The sequence below is a fragment of the Pelodiscus sinensis genome, chromosome 20 (assembly GCF_052426305.1).
Source record: "Pelodiscus sinensis isolate ZL-2025 chromosome 20, ASM5242630v1, whole genome shotgun sequence".
In the NCBI taxonomy this organism is placed as follows: Eukaryota; Metazoa; Chordata; order Testudines; family Trionychidae; genus Pelodiscus; species Pelodiscus sinensis.
Genome location: NC_143071.1, coordinates 25,191,482 through 25,214,784, shown reverse-complemented (window position 1 = coordinate 25,214,784; position 23,303 = coordinate 25,191,482). Strand labels below are relative to the sequence as shown.

General features: G+C 41.3%; 2 protein-coding genes across 4 annotated transcripts in view; one reads left to right on the top strand and one right to left on the bottom strand.

Moving 5' to 3' along the window:
- The window catches only part of TBCD (tubulin folding cofactor D), a 265,482-nt gene that overhangs the window by 174,038 nt on the left and 68,141 nt on the right, over positions 1 to 23,303 (bottom strand). The gene's annotated exons all lie outside the window — the stretch shown is intronic.
- ZNF750 (zinc finger protein 750) lies at positions 13,317 to 21,718 on the top strand. Its single transcript, XM_006118706.3, has 3 exons — positions 13,317 to 13,441; positions 18,664 to 20,299; positions 21,001 to 21,718. Exons 2-3 carry the CDS (start codon positions 18,870 to 18,872, stop codon positions 21,716 to 21,718), a joined length of 2,148 nt encoding a protein of 715 aa, XP_006118768.1. The 5' UTR covers positions 13,317 to 13,441; positions 18,664 to 18,869.

Here is a 23,303-nt window from a genome sequence, read left to right as displayed (position 1 = left end):
TTCCTAAGCCAGGAGGGAACAGTAGTTCTGATGGGGGTTGAAGAAGGGATGGAAGCCAGATCCAAGATCAAGGAGCCCTGGGAAATGGGCCCATTGAAAGGAGACTGGACCTGTGGATGCCCTGGGGGTCAGCAGCAAGGGCCTGCTTTGGGAAGACCCCTCTTTGGAGGTGAATGTGGCAGCATTGAGACATCACCCAGAAGCAGGCGCCACAGACACTAACTGCAGATTCATGGGATGCCTCTCACAGATCTTGCACATGCATAAGAGGATAGATCTGCAGGAGGGGGGCAGTGGTGTAGTGAGGAGGCTGGAGGGGTCAGTTGCCCCTGGGAGAAAAATAATATAAAATTTAGCTAAAAATAGATGTCTCACATTTTTAAAAGGAATCCCATATCTCCTGCCTTTGGTCTCTTTAGGTCCCCAGTTAAAATTTTCAAAAGCACTTGAGTGATTAAAGTCATTTTTGATAATTGGACTTGGAAATCTAAGCTCAGATTTTCAAAGGTAATTAAGCTCCTAAAGAGACAGTTGCCAACTCGGATCTTCAAAGATATCTATCTGATCTTTACACACTGTGACGGGGCACCAAGACCCTGCACTAAGCTCCAGGGGGAGTGCACCCTGGCAAAGGGGCTACGGAGCACCTACCGGCCGTGCGCTGGCTGCTCCCAAGCCGCGGCACAGCTGGGCAGCGCCGTGGCTCAGCTGAGTGGAAGCACGACTCAGCTGGAGGGAACACAGAGACGCCGCCAGAGGAGCGCTGAAGCCGGCGCTGACGGGGGAGGGGCCAATCAGCTGACCAGATGACGCGGAGGGCGGAACAGACCCCGGCGTCCCAGCGCGGTGGGAACTTTAAAAGCCGCCAGCCGGCAGAGGACGGGGGCAGCTGGCAGAAGGAGAGGACGGATCTGCCAGGAGAGTTACGGACGCGCCCAGAACTGCATCGCTGCTGAGACCAAATGCTGCTGGTAGGGAGCACGGAAGGGGGAAAGGAAGTAGCCCAGGGCAGGGCGGTGATGAAGCCCGTGGGCTGACGTGTTTAGGGGTACACCCCCGTCAGCCGGACCAAGACTGTAAGGCCGTCTGAGTCCTTAGGGCCCTGGGCTGGGGCCCGTGAGTGAGGGTGGGCCCGGGCCCCTCTTTCCCCCCTTCCGCCCAGGGGAGCACGCATGACAGGAAGTGTCTAACAGAGACGGGCTACGGAGCCCAACGGAGGAGGGGACGGACGTCCCAGGACGGGTAGGACTAGGGGTGTCAGACCCACAACCCTCCTACCCCCCTTCTTAGGGATAAAAGGGGTGGTAGGGCTGTTACACACACACCTTTGAAAATCTGGTCGTAAGTATCCTAGTCAGTTCTGAACGTGAGATGTAGGAGCCTACTCCTAATTCCTTCAGGCTTTTTTTTTTAAATTGAACATTTATCTACACTAATTCCCCTCCTTTCTCTTTCACTATCCAATAAATGCATGGATCAAAATTATAGATGCTTTGTGAATATGCTGACTTGAGAGTGGAAAGATTTCATATGGTCACGTATGATTCCTGGAAACCCATCTCAAATATGAAAAACTAGGTTGATACCTGTTCATATCAGGAGCTGTTAAATTCAGTTTACCATTTGCAGTATCTCATTAGGATGTTTAGTGGAGAAGACATTGTTTTGTTTTTTGTATTTATACTGTGGGCAAAGCATGGGCTCATAAGAATTCCTCCATTGTTTTACCATAAGTCCCAAAACATTTGTGCTATGTCTACACTCACGGTTTCTTGCGCAAGTAATATGCAAATGAGGCTAAGCGTGGAATATCGCCAAGCCTCATTTGCATATCTAATGAACCACCATTTTTTTTCAGAAGAGGCTCTTGCGGAAGAAGGAGCATCTACACTGCTCCTTCTTGCGCAAGAAAAATCCTCTTGCGCAATGCCGTTACACCTATTACTTTTCAGGAAGAACGGCATTGCACAAGGGGGTTTTTCTTGCGCAAGAAGGGGCAGTGTAGACACTCCTTCTTGCGCAAGAGCCTCTTCTGAAAAAAATGGTGGCTCATTAGGTATGCAAATGAAGCTCAGCGATATGCCACGCTTAGCCTCATTTGCATATTACTCACGCAAGAAGCCGCAAGTGTAGACATAGCCTTGGTGTTTTTCTAAAGGCCTGGAGTCAATTGATTATATAGGAATCTCAGCTTTCATTTAAAAAAAGTTCTCTATACTTCTTGGCCTTACAGCTAAGGAGGAAAGCTTTAAAACATGAACCCTAAATACGTAAGAAACAAAAGGCCAATAAAAATCCAACATGTTTTATTTTTAAAATAGCTTATGATTTGTAGACCATTCTCATAACTTTGTGTAGGCATTCCTTGTGATTTTTGGTTTGGCAATACTGCTCTTTGATTGGTGAATTTAGAGAGGTCTCTCCTTTCAGTTTCCCTTTCCACCCTCCTTTTTTGTCACAGGTCATCAGAGAATCATAGAGACAATGGAGAGTAGGGTGAGTCCATGACTATGGTTAATGACTGGTCAGGGTGACTAACTATTATCAGCCAGTGGTCTGAATGAGCTATCTACTGCCATCTGTTAATCAACTGTAGGAAAAGGCTTCACGAGCAGACCTTATTTATATAGACATACCTACTTTGCCACAGAGATCAGTAGCCACACTTGCTGTGTCAAGGTGCTCAATTTTGGCTCTTTTGGGTTGAAATTCACTTAAGATTTGGAGCTGGGAGAATGAAATGTTGTAATCCATATTATATGATTAAAAGGTAAAAGACCTGAACTTAATATGACCCGGCTTAGGGTCTACCATAACTTGAACACTAAGCAGAGGATAGTGAGTCACATCTAACTGAAAGTCACAGAAGATGGAAACAGGTTTTCTTTCTGGCGGTGTAGAGTCTATTTGGGAGTCCTCAATTATATCTGACACTTTACATCCAGTGTTTAAAGGCAGAGCTGACTAGAATCAATTGAGTCCTTGTCTTGTCTCAGTGACCGCTTGAGCAAAAATCATTGATAAAATCTTGTATAGACTGACCTTGGACTCAACACGCAGGCAATATGGGTTGAAGGGCAGTGCAAAGGAGGCAATGGTGGTGAGGTACCATATTACCTAGTGAAATAATTGGTGCTGAAATCACTAAGGACTGGAATTTGACCAAAGAACTGACACTTTAACAGAGACTCCATTTTTGCTATTTAAAAAGTAAATCAATGTAACAGAAAACTGCAACGCTCTCTGGTAACTTTTTAAAAATCAAACTTTAAACTTTACTGAAAAGATTACATAGTTTGTAATTGAAAATATTTGACCTACACTTAAGGCAACTGATTTAATTTTGTGTAAAATTTTGCATAATAAAGGATGGCATTTTTTTTAACTATTCAACTATATTGATATACATTTTCATCAGATCTACTTCTGATGTAATATTTGTCTGTGGTTGTGGTTTGTTGTGTGGGTGCTTTTTTGTTGTTTTGTTTTGGCTCAACAAAAAATCCTAGGTGCGGGGGCCCCGCTAAAACTGTTCAAATTGGGCCCCGCACTTCCTAAAGCCGGCCCTGTCTACCATCTCATGATCACTGCTTCCAAGGTTGTCACCCACCTCTACTTCCCCTATTAGTTCCTCCCTGTTTGTGAGCAGAAGGTCAAGCTGCGCACGGCCCCTGGTCGGATCCTTCAGCACTTGTACCAAGAAGTTATCCCCAACATTCTCCATAAATTTCCTTGATTGCCTGTGTACTGCCATATTGGTCTCCCAACAGATGTCAGGGTGATTAAAGTCCCCCACGAGAATCAGGGCCTGCAATCTGGAAGCTTCTCTCAGTTGTCCGAAGAGAGCCTTATCTACCTCATCCATCTCATTCGGTGGCCTGTAGTAGACACCAACCACAACATCACTGCTGTTGTTTGCACCTCTAATCTTAACCCATAGACTCTCAACAGGTTTTTCTCCCTTTATATACTGGAGTCTAAGCAATCACAGTGCTCTCTTACATTTTGGCCGCCCAGGCCCGGGCGCACAGCACAGTGTCCGGGCGCACGGTGAATGCGTGGGCCCGCCTCCCCTAGGGAGCACGGACCCACCCCCGGGGCGCACGACGCATGCACTGCCCAGCCTGGCCCAGCATGGCCATTGCTGCTGGCGTGCAGCACCTGGCCATGCAGGGCACCACGGCCGTGGGGGGAAGGGCGCTGCTGGCCTGTGCAGCATGGGCCAGCGCTGCAGGAGCCGGGTGCGCGGTGCCTGATGGCAGCTATAAGGGACGCTGCGCGCCCCTTACAGCTGCCATCAGGCGCCCCGCATTGTTTGGCACCCCAGGCAGCTGCCCATCTCACCCACCCCTTAATCCAGCCCTGAGTGCAACTCCTCCTCCTTTTCAGAAGCAGATACACAAGCTCAAAGTGGTACCAAATCCTGTCAGAACAGACACAAAAGCTGCAGACATACAGATGGACCATTGTAACAGATGGTCATCTTCAAAAGACAACCCAGGGAGCTTAAATTCATAATTTCTTAGATATTAAAAAGCATGGACTCACTAAAGATACTGGATAGCTGGGATCGGTCCTGCCTTGGGCAGGGGACTGGACTTGACCTTCTGAGGGCTCTTCCAATGACTGCAGAGAACTTAACCGCCCACTTCTCCGCAAATGGTGTCTTACAACACAGACTTCTTATGTTATCTTTTCCACTTTAGATTTATCTGTGTCCCTAAGATTACCTTTCCCGGAAAGAAGTTGGTCCCATAAAAGACATGACCTTAACCATCTGTTTAAATGACTTCTAGTAATTATTCTTAAAGGAGTAAATTTTCAGTGTGTAAAAATTTAGCCTCCGATAACTAACAGTAAAAGATTTCTGCATTTTATTGTTACAGATTAGGGATGCACAAGTGCAGCCATTTAAATTGGTAACCAATAAGCATAACTTTATTGGTTACCCAACGGCTACATGCAGCTCCCGATCTGGCTCGTGTGGAGCCGCCTGATGCCCCATGCTGCTGCAGAGGCAGCAGCATAGGGCAGCAAGTAAAGCCGATACACCTGGGCTATGTCTACACTGGCAGGTTATTGTACAAGAACTCTTGCGCAAGAACACATTGACACTGCTACGTGCAAGATGTGCTTTTGCACAAGAGCATCCATGGAAGCGTGGACACTCTCTTGCACCAAAAAGCTGTGATGGCCATTTTAGCCATAGCGCTTTCTTGCACAAGAAACCCCTGCCGCGCATCCACACTGCCCTCTTGCGCAAGAGGGCTTACACTTCTTAGAAAAGAGCGTAGGTCTTGCGCATGAAGCCCTCTCTTACTACACTGTACTGTAAATCTTCTTGGGCAAGAGCAGGTGGGCAGTGTGGATGCTCTGCAGAAGAACGGCCATTCTTGCGCAATAACCTGCCAGTGTAGACATAGCCCAGCTGGGGAGCCAGCTGTATCAGAGGCTGCAGTGCAGGGTAGCAGCCGGCTTCCCAGGAGCAGCGTGGCAGGTGGCAGCTGATGTGCACTGGGAGATGGCTTAAAAGCTGGCTCCTGGCGCACACTGGCTTCTGGGGAGCTGGCTGTCACCTTCCTGTAATTTTCAGCAGTTACAGGATTACTCAATTACACACACTTTAACATCCCTATTACAGATTTTTAAGGCAGACAAGAAGACTTAGCATAAGGGATATTTCTGCTCTCCAGTGGAAAGTCGTTAAAAATTCTACATAAACTTTAATGTATTAACATCTTTCAAGGAAGCAAGACTAAATTTCCAAGGAGGAAAAAGAAAAACTAAAAGAACGTACACTCAGAATTGTATTTGAAATATATCACATATAACAAAGATGACTTGACCCTTGAGAATTCTGAGAGGGTATGTCTACACATCAAAGTTAACTCAAAATAACAGCCATTATTTCAAATTAACTTTAATAGCATCTATAGAGGCAAACTGCTATTTTGAAATAAAATCTAAATAGCGGAGCACTTAATTCGAATTAGTTAAACCTCATTCTATGAGGAATAATGCCAAATTCAAAATAGCTAATTTGAAATAAGCGCTGTGTAGACGCTTATTTCGAAATAGGGGGCTTCCAGGCCTTCCCAGGGAGCCCTGGTGGCCACTCTGGGCCAAACCAGGAAAACTCCTCTCCACTCCCCCAGCCCTGGAGCCCTTAAAAGGGTAGACTCTGGCCACACTGCATGTGCCAGCTACAGGCCTGCAAGCACAGAGCCTGCAGTCACTGACCCTGACACAGTGGCCCCAACATGAGCCGGGCAGCCAGATCCAGCCAGCCCTTCACCGCCCAGTCCCCCAGCTCCCAGGAGCCAGCCAGAGGCCAGAGAAGGCGGGCACCATCCTGGACTAGTGCAGAGATTATGGACTTCATTGAGGTTTGGGGGAAGGCCCCCAACATCCATGATCTCCGCACTAGACGGAGGAACACAGCTGTCTACAGCCGCTTAGCTTCCACCATGGCCACTAAAGACCATATGCGCACCCCAGAACAGGTACACATGAAAATTAAAGAATTGTGACAGGGATATGCTAGGGCCACACGGGGCAGCTCCCCAACAGGAGTACACACCTGCCACTATTTCGAGGCCCTAGACTGCATCTTGAGGGGCAGGACGGTCCATGCCAGCCCAGGGGGCAGTGAGCTGGGAGCAGAGGGCCCTGACCAGGGCACAGAGGAGGAGCCACCACGGAGGGTGCCACGCCGGCCGGACCCCCAAGCTGTTCCAGCAGCGGAGTCACCAGAGTCATCCAGGAAGGCCACATCATGTAAGTGCCATCATTGTCCCCTTCCCAGGGGGAGGGGGGAAAGGGGGAGACAAGGGATCACACGCATGGGCCTTGCTTACCACGGATCACGCAGCAACCTGTGCACATGCAAGCATGTGCTGTGCCACCCCTGGGCAGGTGGCTCCAGCTGTGTGCCACACAGGGGCCGTGGCCTAATAGCCACACGCATGTGTGAAGAAACCTGACATGTTCCTGATCCCGGGGAGGGGCACAGCAGGGACGCCCTCCCTTCACAAGCCCCCTCTACACAGAGGCAGGGGACATTTCCTCCCCACCTTGACCGCACTATACACAGCACAGGGGCATGGGGAAGCTCCAACTCCCGGGGCTAGCCGGATATTCTGACAATGGCCTCTGTGCAAGCACAGCGGCTCTGACGGTGCAGGGCACAGTCACCCTCACCTCGCAGAGGGGGGCTGGGCTTCACCCACTGTATCCCCAGGGAGAACTGACCACTCCTCTTCTTTCTCCACAGCCGCACCAGCTGTGCATGCAGGGTGCACCACCCTGCCCGGGACATCCTCCCACACTGGAGGGCTCAGCAGGTGCACCTGAACACCGCAGGGGTACTGAGACCTGCAGCTGGGGGCCCTGCGAGCCCTGCACCACACCATGTAGCACAGGGTGCAGAATGACCGGGAGTTCCGACGAGAGCTGCTTGCTCAGGGTCGTATCATCTGTGCCCATCTGCAGACCCTGGTGCAGAGCATGCTGCCTCGTGGCGCTCCAGCACCTGCTGCTTCCCCAGCTCCCGCTCCTCTTCCCACTCCTTCTCCCTGTCCCGCCTCTCCCTCCTCAACCCTCCACACCCTCCTCCCCATCCCCCCGGGGATGCCGAGGCCCCTGCACCTGCTGTGCTGGGAGACAGTTGGCCAGCAAGACCCCCCACTCCTGAGCTTCTCCTCCCCCTTGATCTCGCTTCCTCCTTCCAGCTCCCTCCTCCCAGTTTTCCCCCTCCCTCCTCCCACCGTCTCTTCTCCCCTCTCCTGCCTCCTTTCCCCAGTCTCCCCAGAGTTTCATCCCTCCCTCCCCCCCCCCCCAGTTGTGTTAAATAAAGAGAGTTTATATTTTTGAAAATACGTGTATTTTATTTGACAGCAGGAAGGGAGGTTAGGGCGGGGTAAGTGGAATCCAGGCAAGCAAGCAGGGACACCTGAGAATTGGCTAGCCCGGGGGGATAGGGAGAGTGTCCCTTTAAACACAGGCCTCAGATAGCCTCAGGCAACAGCCACACAAAGACACTCTCCTTACCTGATACAGTAACCCTGACCTGGTTCCGGCCAGCCTTAACTCCAAATCAGTGTCCACTCAGTGTGGACGTGCTATTTCAAAATAGCAAAATTGCTATTTCGAAATGTATTTTGTGTGTAGACGCGTTATTTCAAAATAATTTATTTCGAATTAACTATTTTGAAATAAGATAATTCAAATTAACGCTGTAGTGTATACATACCTACAGTAACTAATACTCTTCCAGTTCCATATGCACAGAAACACCTGAAAATTATCATTTGTAGTTTAGTATTAGACTTCTGAATTTTTATGCATTTTCTGTATGAGTAAGTTGAACAGGTGAGCTTGGACAAATGGCTTACATAACGATTGCCAAGCTAACATGCCCAGACATCTCTCTCCAAAATCAGGGACTCAAAGTGGTTAGGAAGAACAAAAATATCTTTCAAAAGGTGTAATTGGAGAATCATTAAAAGTAATAACTATACATATGGAACTAGAAAAGGATACTTAAAAAGACATTGTGTAAAACCCATGCATGTGTTGGAGCCATAATACTGGAGTCATACCAAATAGATTCAAAGAAGATTCAGCTATTTTGTAATTGGCTAGGGTAATGTAATCCACAATATGCTAATTGTTACTGGATCTACATCCACAGGTTCTGCAATGGAAAACAGGGATTTCCTGATCACATGGCCTTGAACTAACATGATGAGACATGTAACAGACAGAAAATGATCCAATGTTAAGACACAGACAGTTAAATTGAGAAAGATTTTTAAGGTATTATTTTCATTCTTAAATGAAAGCATCCGTAGTATCCAACCAGATGAGTTACATTACAGTTATAGTTTATGTTCCTCTACATTATCTGAATTGCTGTTCAATATATTTATACTTTTAAGAACTTTAGTAGTATGGAGAAGCTTCATCTCATCTCTTTTCAGCAGTGTTTGGGGAGAGGATTCACAACTCTGTTCCTTGGATAAGATGCCTGAGCTATTACACCCTTTGTGACTCTGCTGCTTCAGAGATGGGAACTCTGACTCCTGTTTAAGAGCCCCACACCAATGGCAAAGGCTAGGATGACCATGCAAAGAAATAACTACCAGAATGATATTGTTATACAAATCTGTAAGGATCTCTGGGGTTATAAAATAACTTGAGACGAGTATTATAATGTAAGAGAAAATTGGTGAGTGAAATTAAATGTAGTTAAACAATTTGCTGTATTAAAAACAGCTCTTTACATCAAAGATAAACCCAAACCATGGAGGGATGACGTTCTCTGACCAAATCATGTACACTTCTGAGCCTCAGAAATTAAGCGCTAAATTATACAACATAGATCTTTAGCATCCTTCCTCACCATACAGAGAACACCAATAGCCAAGTATCTAGGCATCTTAAGGAAAGGCTAATTGCTACAGCACAATTGTCAGAGGAAACAAACTATGGACACTAGCTTCAGAGGGGCAGCCAAGTTAGTCTGTAACTGGAAAAACTGAAGAGACAACGAATAGTCTAGCTACACCTTAAAGACTGACAAAACACGTAGACGGTATCATAAGCTTCCGTGGGTACAACCCACTTCTTCAGATGACTGTAGTATTAAAAGTCCAGTTCCAAAATAAATAGGGGATGGGGGGGGAAGAGGAAAAAGTCTATTAGAGAGCTCATGTTACATGAAGCTGATAAAGACGGTGCAAATTGTTCTTACGTACCCATTGTTTGGTTGGTTAAGTCATTAGGACATGGAAGATAATGTCTTTATTCATACCTTTGTGATGGATCCCAAACCTTTAAATTAAGGGTACGTCTAGACTACATGCCTCTGTCGCCAGAGGCATGTAGATTAGGCTACCCGACAGAGTAAAATAAAGCGGCGATTTAAATAATCGCCGCTTCATTTAAATTTACATGGCTGCCGCTTTGAGCCGACAAACAGCTGATCAGCTGTTTGTCGGCTCAGCGCGATAGTCTGGACGCTCCCCTGCCGACATCAAAGGGAGCTGTCGACAACCCAGGTATGCCTCCTGGGATGAGGCATACCTGGGTTGTCGACAGCTCCCTTTGATGTCGGCAGGGGAGCGTCCAGACTATCGCGCTGAGCCGACAAACAGCTGATCAGCTGTTTGTCGGCTCAAAGCGGCAGCCATGTAAATTTAAATGAAGCGGCGATTATTTAAATCGCCGCTTCATTTTACTCTGTCGGGTAGCCTAATCTACATGCCTCTGGCGACAGAGGCATGTAGTCTAGACGTACCCTAAGTTAAGTTCCGAGGTTTCCTTGTGATTTTGGCTTGTGGAATTGGCCTGAATCAACATGGTGACTTAGAGAGCCATTAATGAGTGCCTGGGCAGGTTAAGTGTTCTCCAACAGGTTTCTGTGTGTTGCCTTTTTGAAGTTAGGTATGTGTTGCCTATTCAGATATCTGATTTGAGTCCGTTAATTCTTTCCCATAGAGACTGTCCAGTTTGGCCAATATACATGGCAGAGGGGCACTGCTGGCATTTGATAACACAGATCACATTAATGGATGTGCAGTTAAATGAGCCTCTAATGTGGTGGCTGATGTGGTTGGGTCCAGTAATGAAATCGCTTGTGTAGAAGTGTGGACAGAGTTATTATTGGGGCTGATTGGAAGGGTGAGTTCCTGGATGATAATGATGGAGGTGTGCTGTGTGGTTACTGGAAAGAATTTGTTTGAGGTTAGGGGGTTGTCTGTAGGCAAGGACTGGCCTTTCCCCCAAGATAATACTTATTTGATTGTTAGGAGGAATGATCTAAATTCCATTTAAAATTCCTAGGAGTCATTCATTTTCTAGCCTGCAGAGGGGGCAGGACTTTAATTATAGATACAGACCTCTGCAGAAATAAAACGACAATAAAAGGACTGCCCAATGATAAACACTAGGATGTTATATAAATCCTGGAGTTTATGCCATCTGACTATTGTTGCATTCATCCTCGTTTAAAGGGTCTCACTGATCGGCTGACTAATCAGGTTTAAATTTATAATGACAGAAACTGTATTAACAAAAACAATTAAATTCAAAAGCTTCAGAGGGGTAGCCAAGTTAGTCTGTAACAAGAAAAACTTAAAAAACAACAAATAGTCTAAAAGCACTTAAAGACTAACAAAACATGTAAAGGGTATCATGAGCTTTCATCTGTAAAAGCCACTTCATCAGATGAGCTGGAATGGAAGTCACAGAAACCAAGGTATTTAGAAATTAAAAATTCTTCTTCTTAATGTTACTTCTTCACTAACTGCAACAAAAATTGAAAAAGGGAAGGGAAGTGAACTGTGAACAGAACCAGAGATGTCCACAAGTTAAGCCATCTATTAAATGTTGGGTCCCACAATAAAAAAAAGTTTGAAAGCTTCTGCTTTAGATTATTTTTAAAATCCAAAGAGCAATGTCCTACATCCCATATCAAGCCAACAGAGAATACTGGTGTTCCTTTTCTTAGCAATAATTGTACACAGGAATCATACCTTTTTAGACAAGTGTGGTTTTGTATTCCATATGAATTTTGTAATACAAACAACATTGTCTACTGGGTCTTAAATTGTTATCATTATTTATCTATATTGCAGTAATATCTGAGTGTCTCGGTGACACTCAGGACCCTATCATGTGAAATGACGTGCGGACAGAAAGGCAGACCATACATCAAACACCTTGCTGCCGAATATGAAATTAAATTTCATATGCACAGTTCCAATTTAGTCCATAGGAGACAGTAGTGCAGACTTATAACAGGACTGAGCACACAGATTTTAAACAGCTATGGAAGACAAAAATCACTGTTGGTATAAACAAACAACTCCCAGAATCATGCCTGTTTATGCCAGGGGATATGGCCAAAACACTAGTAAACAGAATTTACAGAACTAATTCTCTATTAGTCTCCATATTCTTGATGTAGAGGTCTGACACAATGTTCTTGTCAAGAACTCTCAGTGGCAAATTACCAAACTCATATTCATTCAGAAACATTCCCTCTGGTTTTTCCTTTCCTGAAGCAACACACCCAGCAAGAAAAACCCACCCTTCCCTTTCACATCAGCAGAAACTCTTTCGAAATTCCACAACTGATTCTCACGCTGGGGGAAAAAAAAAAAAAACCCTGACAAAATAATTTGTGCCCAGACTGAAGCTGACTGCCTGAATTCTCTTTGAACTCATAGGGGAAATAAATGAAGGAATTTGTTAAACTAAATGTGGAGAGTAGTTTCACAGCCTTCTATTTTGCATGAACTTTGACTCTATATCCAGTTCTGACTTTCAAAAACTAAGGAATTTATTTCAAAAAAGTATGAAACGTCAACGTTTTTAAAGGGATAGAATATATGGGCTATGTAACCTCATTCAATAAGTTAGAAAAATTAACATTTAGATGTCTTCTTTAGTTCTGAGAAACCAAGTAATAAATTGATCATATTTAATATATTATAAACGTATCAGGGATGGTCTAGACTGGACTCGACTTCTCAAGGTCCCTTCCAATTTTAGTACTCTATGATTCTATAAACCTAACTAAAAGCAAGTGGTAATGCAACCAAAAGGGTTATAATTTCATTGCTCAACAGTCAAAGTTAAACAGCAAAAAGAGTGTGGGTGTGGATATGATAATCAATTTACTACAGAGAAGTCTCCTTTCCATTTGCTGTATCTGTGCATTTGACTATCAGTTATAAGCAAGCTTTGGCAGGCTCCTACAGCAAACAAACTTGGGGTTAAGCTGAGTCCCACCTTCACCAGAAAGGAGACTCATGAAGGACAAAGAAAATTCAATAACAAGAGAGAGAAAAAGATAATAAGCAAATGTGTTAAAAAGCCAAACATACAAAGGCATTCACACAAAACTATGGTTGCTGTAGAACTAAAAACAAATATCGTTTATTGCAGCTTGCTGTGTTTTACATGCAACTTTTTGCAGTTTACCAAGCACTTAATCATTGTGATCTGTGTCCCACCTAAACGGATTTAAAAGATCATAAGATAAATACACATCTACATTATGTTTCACCCCACTTACACAGTGGATCATTATGCAGTGGCACAAACATGACAGTTTGTGGGAACAGAGTTAACAGGCTAGTTGGAGGGCACAAAAGTGGCAAGAGTTTTGTTTGATATTTCAGACACAGAGGCAATGCTGAACGAAAGCAGTGGATAGAAACACATGAATCATAGCTTCAGGCTGGAGTAATATCAGGTGCATCTCTACACCCTGAGGGCTCAACTCCTACACTTTTTAAATCCCTCCCACTGAAACAGCCTCCTTCAGTTTCACTTAGCCATCAAGCACAAAACAGGTACTTCTCTCTTCGCAGTGACAGCTACAGCTTAGAAACAGCGATCACCTTGAACATTTCAGCCACCTACATATCAGGTGAGTACTTTTTTAAACCTAAATTCAATTAAAGAGTAATGGTAATCAAACTTGAACCCAATACAAAGTGGTCAAAATGTATTTCCTTGTTCTTTTAGAATTTATAGTTCACTGCCTCTAAAAGGAGACTAACTCCTCTTCTAGCAGGTGCACTTATTGCATAGAAGCTTTCAGATAAAACTTTCAAGAACATTTTTTAAGTGAAATTGATGCTTAACTTTGTGAGAAAAAGGATTTTTTCATGTTAGCTCCCATCCATTACACTTTTCCAATAAAAATATTCTAAGTACCTGTTCAACAAGCACATTAACCATCCTTAGCGTGGTATAATGTGGGGCAACAAAAATCTTTAGTCGCCAGATATTCTGATTTTTTTATAACTATAAAATAGCTTACCAATCTAAAAATTGGTAAGAAATAAGATCTTGAGCACTTTTTCTTTACACTTCTAGGAGGTATATTCTACACAGCATACAAAAAAAATTACATTTTATTAACTCTCAATCGTCTCTTTGGTGAATTAAAATGCATCATAATTTAGTTAAAACTCAAGTGGTTATATTGTGTACAATTATTTAAATGTGCATTACTGATTTATAATGACGACTGAGCTCAGTTCTCTTTGTTTTTGATTAATTGAAGTTCGAAACTATTAATCTTGAATTTACACCACAGATTTGGGGTACTATATATTGAGCTTCCTGGATGAGCTATTCATGCAGCTTTAAATCCTTCTCTCTCCAACCTCCTATGCTTTATTGCATTTATTCACCAACCCACCCCTCTTCCCGATGTTTCCTTCCAACCATCTTAGAATTGTGCTAACATTTAATTTTCAGTTGAAAAAGATCTGAAAGTCTAGGAGGGAGTGGCAGTTAATCACTGGAAAATCTCTACTGGAATAAAACTCACAAATCTTGTTCTTGCAACACACAAGTTAGGTGACAATGGCATGTCCTTGAGTTATGCAATAATGCCACATCACAATATTTTAATTATAGCATGCTCTTCATGTTCCACCCCAATGAGTACTCTTGGTCAGTAAAATCAACATCAGCAAAAGGAATAATGCAACAACAATCAAGTACATATAGCTATAATGCGTATGACAAACTGTTGCACAACCTGTCATACAATGTTCTATAAAGAAAAATTATAATTACCACCACTGTTTGCAATAAAAGCAATTCTGGAACTACCTGTTTGGTAGATTAGGTTTTTTAATTAACTTTGACCACTTAGCACCCCCATCCCAACTTTATATGTACAGTGACATTTACAATATTCTTTCTTGTAGGTTTTGCTAGCATAGTATGAAAATAAGAGACTGGTAACAGCTTTGTCTCTTTAAAAGAAAACATGTGGCCATAAAAATGACATCCTTCTAGAGATGAGGGGTAAGGCAAGGGGCTGTTATGCAAAATGACAGTCTAGTCCAGGGTACTGAACAGGTAGACCATAGGCCAAATCCATCAAAATAGACATAAAAAATATATTTACTTATTATCATTATTGCAATGTGACCAAAAATAATTGATTACCCCTGGTCTACCTTAAAAGGCCTACCATAAGTAAGTTATTTATAAAAGGCCAATGAACACTTCTGTTTTAGTTTCACCAAGCAGTAACCAAATGTATTTTCCATTAAAAATTATTATATACAACACTGTGAATTTTAAAAGATAGGTAACTGCAGTAATGAAATAAAAATATCTATAAGTGTTACTTGAAAATTATGACTGACTGAAGATTATGATAAATTTTAGATACTATAGGTGTATGTTACACAGATTCTAAGGAAAAACTAACTTTTCCTCATGAGATCATTGAAAATGCTATTCTAATATTAAGTTTAATTTTTAATTTCCCCAGCACACAAAATGACATATAGTACAGTTATGAGGTAAATAATTTTCATGTATTGCACATACATCAACTTTAAAAATTTACAGCCATTTTAGACCATTTAATATTATTTCCTAGCTCTATTCATTTTGTGATTAAATAATTATTTTAAATTAATCAATATATTCTCCGGCAAATATTGCTGGGTTTTACTTAAAGAATGGAACAAGATTTCTCAGCCTTTACTGGAACCAGAAGCATTTTACTGTTGGCATTTTCAACCAGAAGAGGTTTCGCTAGTCCTTCTCTGGAAAGCACTGCTAGTAAGGAGGAAACATAGAGACAACAATAGCCTAAAATTAAGAGGGGTGAAAATCTTAAAATGACCCTCAACTTATTTATTTATTGCATGAGATTTCAGGGCAACTTCTTCTTTAAGCACGACTGGTATCACTCTGGTTGAGTAAAAATCACATTAGGATAAAAGAAACTTTTAAAAATATATATATAAAGCTTTTATAGTACTCGCCTTTTATATACACATTGTGAAGACATTGCTAAGTCCTAAAATCTGAATTTTTAGCTTTGAAAGGTACAGCAATCCATTTATATGATTAAGTTAAAATATTATTCAAATTATTCCTACTCAACAGGGAAAACACACAAAGAAGAAAATATTGAATTTACATTATTAATCAGAAAGGAAATTTAACAAGAAAAATAATCTCTTTATAATAAATACTGTCATCTGAAATTCAAATACAAACTCAAACTGTTGATGTAAACTGCTCAAGTATGCATGCACTAGATAGTTTGTTTTGACAACACTCTCTTGAAGCATAATTAGTTCTGGTACTTTCAAGAAAGCACAAAGACTAACAAGTCCAAACTGAGCTGACCAAGTCTATTATAGGCTCTCTGCTTTAGTTATACATTAGTCAAAATGAAACAAGCTTTATTTCAGTCAAAACAAGGGCAAAATCACCCAATTTTGTGTTCCATTTCTTATTTTAGCAAGAGCAATGCTTGCACATTTCACAGAAATTCTAGCTAAATTTCATTTGTTAGGAAATGTGTTTTCTATGCATAGAATCTTAATTCTAACAAAATGACTGATACTAGCATGCTGGCATGTATTTTACTAACATCATGCTGAGACAACTAGAATATATGCCGGGGGGAAAAGAAAACAGAAACTTTTAATTTTTTCCTTATTTACTGAAATATATTAAATATTACCATTCAGTAATTTGCTTCTAGTTATTTAAATAGTTGTAAAGCTATTTATTTAAATCACATACTTAATAGCAAAATCTAAATGTAGCTTTCCCTCCCATAAAGTATTGTTGAATTTATTTAAGCTGCCTTTAAGATTACAATTCAACCAAAAACAGTAAATACTTACATTTCTATGATAGCAGAAAACACAAGATATATGTAATACAAGAACATTTTTCTAGAATTACTGTACCTGTTCAAATAAGCAGCAATTTTCTAGCTTTGCCTTCAGGTTTCAGTATTAATTTCTTGCACATAATTTTCTATTAATCAAGTGTCTGATTTAAGAAATGTTTAAAACATCTTGATACTTCAAATAAAATATCAACAGCAAGTAGTTACCAGTAATTATTTTCCTCAATCTAACATTTTAATACTTCTAATTCAACCTTTTCTGTAAGTAAAGCTGAGAAAAATAGCAAAATTACACTAGTCACTCACAATTAGGATTCCTGTAGTTTCGGGTAACACAATAGATACAGTATGGTTTTGCAACAGTCATCATTTTGATAATGATGCTCATAGCTCATGATGAAATCATCAGTTTTTAGATCTCTGCCATAACACATCCTATAAAATCATGAGAACTTGACTCTGAGAGGTTCTCACGCCTTCAGAATCAGTGAACATACTGGAACAAGTTGATACAAGCCCTCCTGACTTATCGACCACAAAAATCATCAGGCTATATAAAGTATCCACTTCTTTAGATCATGCCCCTTATTAATCAATGGTTATTTGACTCCTTTCTACCTGAATATTTTATTGTGCACACACGTTTTCAAATCTGCCCCTCTTACCTCCCCAAGGTCACCTACACAGATGAAGTTTGTGAAATGTTAGTCAAGTAGATCATTCTTCTTTATGCTAGATATTCTAATGACCATGTCTTTTAACTGAATTCAATAAGACCCAAAGTGAGAGAGCTGGTTTTATTCTTCAGACATGAGTCAGTACTGCAGTGTTCCCTATAAGCTAGCGCTTAGGTGGCCACCCAGGAGGGATGCAAATGCTGCCCAGCTGATTAACAGAGCGCTCTCAGCCAGCAGCATGTATTTCTACTGGTGGTGCACATCTGCATATGTCTCAGTTAACGTAAGAAAATTTATTCTGCACATAGAAGGAAAAAAACAGAGGGACCATTGGTCCTAACATATCCATTCAGACTGACCAAATTTCAGAAATTTGCTTAAACTGCCAGGAGATGCTCTGTCATGGAAAGCAGGAATGCTGGCTGATCTCAGGAAAGACTGGGTCAGCTCTTAAGGGTCAAGCCACTCCCACTCTCTCTCCTAAACTCCCAGCCAGGCAAAAGAGAAGGAGGGATTCCAGCTAGCCTGACAGGCTTGCCCCATACGACCTGCTGCTGCCAGAACTCACCCTTCAGCTTCTCCCCCTTCATCTAACTCCCCCTACAGCTCCACCTGCCTACACTCTTTTCTTGTCCCATTTACTTTTGGAATGAATGTTCCCTCAGTTTTCAGAAGAAGCTCTGAAAAAAACTGGCCACTCCTTTGGGTGCCTAAGTGTGCACATGGATATCAAACTTCAGGCACCTAAGCCTGAAAACTTTGACTTAAGCTTTCTTTGCACCTAGGTATATTAGCAACTAGTCGACTATCCCGTAAGCGTAAGCTTATCAGATAGTTGAGTAGTCACTTGACTAGTCACGTCCCTCCCTTGCTGCCTCTACCAGAGAGAAGCAGCAAGGGGGAGGAAGGGAACAGGAGCTGGTGGTGGGGGAGCCGGAGTAAAAGCTGGTTCCCCCCAGCACTGTCTCCCAGAGGCCAAGGAAGCAGAGGTGTCCCTACTGCGGTGGGCAGCTCTTGTACATTTCAAAGGGATCGGCACAGCAGGATAGCAAGCACACACCTTATCAACTAATCAAGTAGTTTAAGGAAATTGGATCAACTACTCGAATAGTTGATTAATCAAAGTTTAACATCCCTATTTGCACCCACTTGGTTTTACATACTGGTAATACGTGCTTGACACATTTCAATGGAAATAAAACTTCAGATAGATATGTTCAAAAAATGCATTCATTTTTATTTAATTCTTCTGAGACAGCATATTTTACTTTAATTTTTCTGTTACAGTTCCTGTACTATAAGTTATTGGAGCGTTACTTTTTCCCTGACATCTTGCAACAGAGAAGCTGGCTTCAAATCAAATTTTCCTTTCTAAATCGGAAGAGAGATTCTTGAAACTAGAAAAACTGGAAATATTCAGATTTTGCAACTGAAGAAAACAGCAAAAAAAATTGTATAAAAGGAACATTAAATATAACCATTAAAGCAGAAAAATGAGTCTCATAAAAGAGCGTAAGCCAAAGAAACCTCATTATATCCCAAGACCTCCTGGAAAGCCCTTTAAATATAAGTGTTTTCAGTGCCCCTTTACTTGCAATGAGAAATCCCACCTTTTTAACCATATGAAGTATGGTCTCTGCAAAAACTCAATTACTTTAGTATCAGAGCAGGATAGAGTTATGAAGTGTCCAAAGTCCAGTTCACTGGAGCCCAAACAGATCAACCAGATAGAACCTACAGCAAAATCAGCTTTTTCTAAATCTATAACAAATGGTCTATCAAGTCTGGATTCTAAGCCTCAATATACTTTTGCAAAAGATGACGCCAAGGAAAATGTAGAATTACAAAGTAAGACAACAAATAAATCAGGTCAAGGACAAAAGCCTGTAATTCAGAAGGAATTAACTCCTGCCAGTACTTCAGTAGAAAGTGTAATCAACATGCAGCCTGTTTTGGATGGCATTATAAGGCCCTCAGCTTTCATCCCTGTAGGAGAGCACAGACATAGCAAAGGCCCAGAAACTGAGGTAGCTGAAATGATATCCCTGTCTAATTCAAACAACAAAGGCTTGCCTTTTCACGCAAAGTCTGCATTTCATGCTCCAAACCACCCATGGAAAACAGGTTCTCCGTTCCTCCCTTCAGAGTTTCCACATAAAGTTCCTCCCACAAAAGGTTTTGGTCCCATTCCACCTTATATGCATCCAATGATTCCAGACTATTCATCCCCTTGTTATGACCATGGGCTGGCTATTTATGCACCTTACTTGCTTCCAAGTAACTCAGAGTGTGAAAACTCTGTGCTGTCTGTCTATGGAACCCAAGATCAAAGACATTTTCTTCCCCATCCTGGGCCACTCCCAAAGCCAATAAACCCATCATCATATGAGCACTACCAATTACTCCCACAGTACCATTCCAGTCCCCCAATGCCATATGGATTTTGCAGACCAACAGATCTTCCATTTTATAGATTTCCACGTGTAGCTGGTATTAGTAGAGATCCAAGTTCTGATCTAATGGAAGAATCTACTTTGCTGTACCCAACTTCAAGTCCATCACAATACCAATTAAGCTCCCAGAAAAAGCAGACTGATTATGAAAAAGAAATTCCACTGCTGCATGCTAAAAACCATTCAAAAGAAGATCCAAATGAAAGAGAGAATGCCAAAATGAGCCCCCGTGCAGGGAGCGCAGCAACAGGCTCACCTGGTAGACCCAGCCCAACTAACTTCACTCAGACCAGCCATGTTTGTGAAGGTCTGTTTGACCTCTGTAATAAATCGTCTTCCACAGTAACTGGCAAATATGACCAACTGGAAGAAAATTTCTCAGCCTTCAGACTTGCGAGGAAAAGCACAGATCAATCACCTCTGCTCCAAAATGTGCAGAACCAGCAAGATAGAGGAGATTCATCTACCAGGTAATTTTTTTAAATCCTCTGCAAATTGCTTTTTCAAGATTTACTAGAGGAAAACAAAGACAACTCTATTCATATTTTAAATGTCCATGACACAGACTATCTCACCACTGTGTATATAAAAAAATTATATGCATGGTATACTTTGCATTGATACCAGCTATGGTTGCCAGATGGTTTAAGAAAAAATGCCAAAGAAAAAAGCACCACACCCCAGCGTGGCCCCCAGTATACACTAGGGTTGCCAAGATGCCTCCATGTAGAGCCGGACAGCCCGGAATTTTTGCCTCTTGGCCAGGAAAAAAAAAAATCAAAGTATCGGACATTTTAGGTGTCCAGTATTTTCTGAATTTTTTTTTTACCAGACAGGAGGCGAAAATACTTAAGTGTCCAGTTCAATACCGGACACCTGGCAATCCTACTACCAGCTCCCATAAAACTTGTAAGTACAGTGGTCACCTGATAGAGCTTGTCAGTTTTCCTTAAATATATAACTTACCTCAATAGTTCCATTACTCTCCCACTTTTCCCTATACCTAAAGAAATAGCCAGAACACTACCAAATTTGTTCTTTGCTACATTGATTTTCACATTTAAAGAATGCCCATTGTAATTAGAGCTCTGGTCAAACTTTTCTCCTCCCCCTGCCCCATCAGCAAATAAAAACCTAACAAATTATGTTTTTTTGTTTCCATTCCTTTCAGTGTTCACGTCGCTGAAGAAGATACACATATTCAGACAGAAAGTCAAGCAAAGAGTGAGGCCTCCTTGTCCAACACAGAGGAAGATACAGGGATAACGCCACTTAATCTCTCAAAGAAGCCTGACACACACACAGGAGTTGTTCATGAACACTTGTACAAAAATGCTTCCAAAATGGAAATTCAGAATTTTACTGAATTACAAGACATGCCTCTGAACCTCTCAGTGAAAGATTCCTGCAACACCGTCAGCCTGAAAACTTCATTTCAGAGTTTGCCACATGATGCTGGAACTGCCACTACTCCAAATAATGAAAATGAAAAATCTGAAGATGTATACAACACAAAGAATTCTAACAGTGCCTTTGACAAGTCTTCCTACATGGCACAGAGTACTGAAGTCCAAGATTTAAGAGTAATTGACAATTCTGATGAACAAAAACAAACTGCAGCTGTTGCTCTTTGTCAGCTAGCTGCATATAGTCCCAGTAAAGTAAGAAAGGACAATGAAGAGCAAAATTCTCAAGACTGTAGTAGTCCACGTACAGAGCCTACCCTCATTTCTTCAGATACTCAGGGTAATCACCACAATCACAAAGCAAAAGGACAAAAAAGGACAAATCAAAAAGAATCAGCAAAATCACAGCAAGGGTCTAAAAGAGTAAGACCCAATGACTGCAGCAGAGTGTTTACTCTTAGAAAGAGAACACGAGTATCCTAATATTATTTCACTTGCTAATGTATTTCCTTTTACATCATGGAGAAACTGTCTGCTAGCTTACACAGTTTCTCCACACCAACATTTTTTGTTGGTTTGATTGATGTTTTTGTTTGGGTCATAAGAAGTTATGTAAAAACTAGCATGTAAATAGAATATGTTTATAATTTTGTACTAATGTTTTTAAGTAAATGAAATGTCCTATGTGTAAACCTTGTATTTTAATGAGTAACCTTTGGTTAGCTTAAGTTATGAATGCCAAAGTACATGAGACAGATGTTTAATATTCTTGGGAACTGCAGTATGGAAACTCTTTTACATCTGATTTTATTACAAGACTTATAAACTTAAGGAATAATATACTGATCATGTACTGTCATACCATTTTAACTTAATTTTGTTTAATGGGTCTTTTTTTTGGTTCTTAACAAATAATTTTTAATTGTACAGAAGTTTAAATTCAGCTTAAAATTCCACTTGCTTATTTAGACCTTAGTGTTAAAACGGTTTTGAATGTGAATACACCACAATGGTTGTACTGAAGAAATGTAAGGTCTTGGGTACGCACAAGCTCATATCAAGTTAATTAAACCAATTTCATTAAAATTGTTCAAATCCCTGCATAAGCACTTTTCTCTCAACTGGAAAGGCTTACTTTGGTTTAAATTAAACCTGTTCTACATCAAATTAGTCCTTCAGAAAAACACAGACATACAAAGGCCCAGAAACTCTCTCAGTTGGCTAAGAATAGGTTTAAATTTAAACCAAAATAAGCCTCTCAAATTGAAATAGAAGTGCTCACACAGGGCTTGCAACAGTTTAACTCAATCCGTTTAAATGTAAAGCTTGAATTAAACCAGCACAACTCTATGTGCAGATGACCCCTAACATTGAGGTTTTCCAAAAAGTTTAGGTGTCCAAATTCCACTGAAGTTCAATGGGATTTGGGCACTGAACACTCAGACTCCTTTGGAAATCCCATTCTAAACGCATATTTATGCCAATTTATTTCATTTGAGGAAATACTGCTGGTGAAGGTTTCAATTTCAGTAAATGTATATTACAAATTATGGAACTTAATATGCTTTTGCAGACAAACTCTTTTCTAATTCTATAATTGTATACAAGAATGTCTCATTTTTCAAATAAAGTAAATTCATTGTACTTTAATTATTAATTCCATATATTTTAATGATTAAGGAACAAATAAATTGTCTATGTTCTTATTGTTGATAAAGTGTGTTTGCACAAAAACAATCAATATCAGGTTAAACATGAATCTTTGCTTTTGAGCTAGCAGTTAACGTGAATTATGGCCTAGCATATCAGCCACCTAGTTTATTATCTTAAGATATTTTTCCTTCATTGGAAAGCTACAGGTGAATCAATCTGCATGCTATCCATCCCAACCATTTGGTAAACTGCAGGCACTCCCTAAAATCCCACAAAGACGTTATCCAGACAAGCTTTGTCAAAGGCTTAGCAAAAAACTGTACTTATGAGTCATAAATTGTGTTCGGACTTGTACAGTAGCTACACATGTAACTAGCATTAAAAAATTGAAACTGCCCAATCAGTCTGAATAAAA